Below are 1,351 nucleotides of genomic sequence, written 5' to 3' on the forward strand. Positions count from 1 at the left end.
AGACTGGTGTTCGTTGTAAAGACGCTGCACGTCTGTCGTTGCTACATTTCGAACAAGAAAATGCTCAACGGTGTATTTTTCTTTCTAAAAGAAGAGACTTCAAAGTAAAATGAAATTCATCTGAATCGTCATACAAAGATTAGATAAATACGCAAAGAAAATAAAACAATACAAATGTATTTACTGTCTCCTAGAGCAAAGAGAAAACTATATTCACATCCAACAACAGGACTTTTCATCCCCTAGGTGGCAGCAGCTCATGTGTGGAGCGGATGTCCGTCATACTGGTAGCAGAACGATGGGGGGACCGGCTCCTGGCCGGTCCCAGAGTCGTACCTCGTGAGGCAGGGGTAGCTTTCAGACTGCACACAGTCCAACTGCAGGTCCAGCCACTGCCTGCGAGGAGCGTTGTGCCTCCGGGCATCTGTCAGGATCCGGTTCAGGGCCATGATGTAGCTGAGGGCCATCTGCAGAGTTTCGTACTTGGACAGTTTTTTGTCCTGGCCCCACTGGGGCACCACTTTACGCAGGCGATCAAAGGCGGTGTTCAGGCCCTGCATCCGCTTCCTCTCCCTGGCGTTGGCAGCCATCCGTCGCCTCGTGGCAGGCTCGTGTCTCTCCGGCCCGTTGGAGTCTGGCTCCGAGGACTCGGATCCGGAGTCGGTGCAGCTGGGCCGGCGAGACTTCATGATCTGGAAGCGAGCGTCCTCGGGCACGAGTCGAGAGGGACGTTTCCAGCTTCCAGTTTCAGCTTCAGCTTCAGCGTTTCTCAGAGGCCCGTCACAGCTGGGCCGAGGTCCCGGTCGGTTGTGGGACAGTGGAGGGACAACGTGTCTGTGATCCTGCAGACAGTGAAGGAGCAGCTTTTATATGATGGAGCAGATGAACAGGTGGCAGCAGGTGGAGTCCCTACCCAGGCTGCACACGCACACACACACACGCACACACACACACACACACACGCCCACTCGCACACAAAACCTTAATGAAATTCCAATTATCTTGGGCTGGGCTATCCGGCCGTGGCTTCACTCGGAGCCATGTGTCACAAACACCAGAAGTACCATCTGGTCGCATTGAATTCAGTTTTTTAATCTGCCAGAATATTGGAATATATTTACAATTACCAAAAAAAAAAGAAAAGTAAAAAAAAAAATCTAGAACGTGTTGCTAAAATGTAATTTAATTCTGAGCATTATTAATTTAAATGCCCCCCCCCCCTTTCTATTGGGAAACATGCACTCAGACTGTGTATCTCGTTGTGTTTTATTTATTTAAATTCTTAAATAATATTTTATGCATTAAAAAAATCTCCCACCTTCTAATTATATCATTTTTAAATTGAATTTGT

General features: G+C 48.1%; 1 protein-coding gene across 1 annotated transcript; it reads right to left on the bottom strand.

Moving 5' to 3' along the window:
* Positions 1-257: 257 nt before the first annotated feature.
* Positions 258-689, bottom strand: atoh7 (atonal bHLH transcription factor 7). Its single transcript, XM_068741558.1, has one exon. It carries the CDS (start codon positions 687-689, stop codon positions 258-260), a length of 432 nt encoding a protein of 143 aa, XP_068597659.1.
* Positions 690-1,351: the final 662 nt, after the last annotated feature.

Source organism: Brachionichthys hirsutus, chromosome 7, assembly GCF_040956055.1.
Source record: "Brachionichthys hirsutus isolate HB-005 chromosome 7, CSIRO-AGI_Bhir_v1, whole genome shotgun sequence".
Classification (NCBI taxonomy): domain Eukaryota; kingdom Metazoa; phylum Chordata; class Actinopteri; order Lophiiformes; family Brachionichthyidae; genus Brachionichthys; species Brachionichthys hirsutus.

Excerpts from the sequence above, each read along its gene's own strand:
- atoh7 (XM_068741558.1), bottom strand. The coding sequence starts at position 689 with ATGAAGTCTCGCCGGCCCAGCTGCACCGACTCCGGATCCGAGTCCTCG.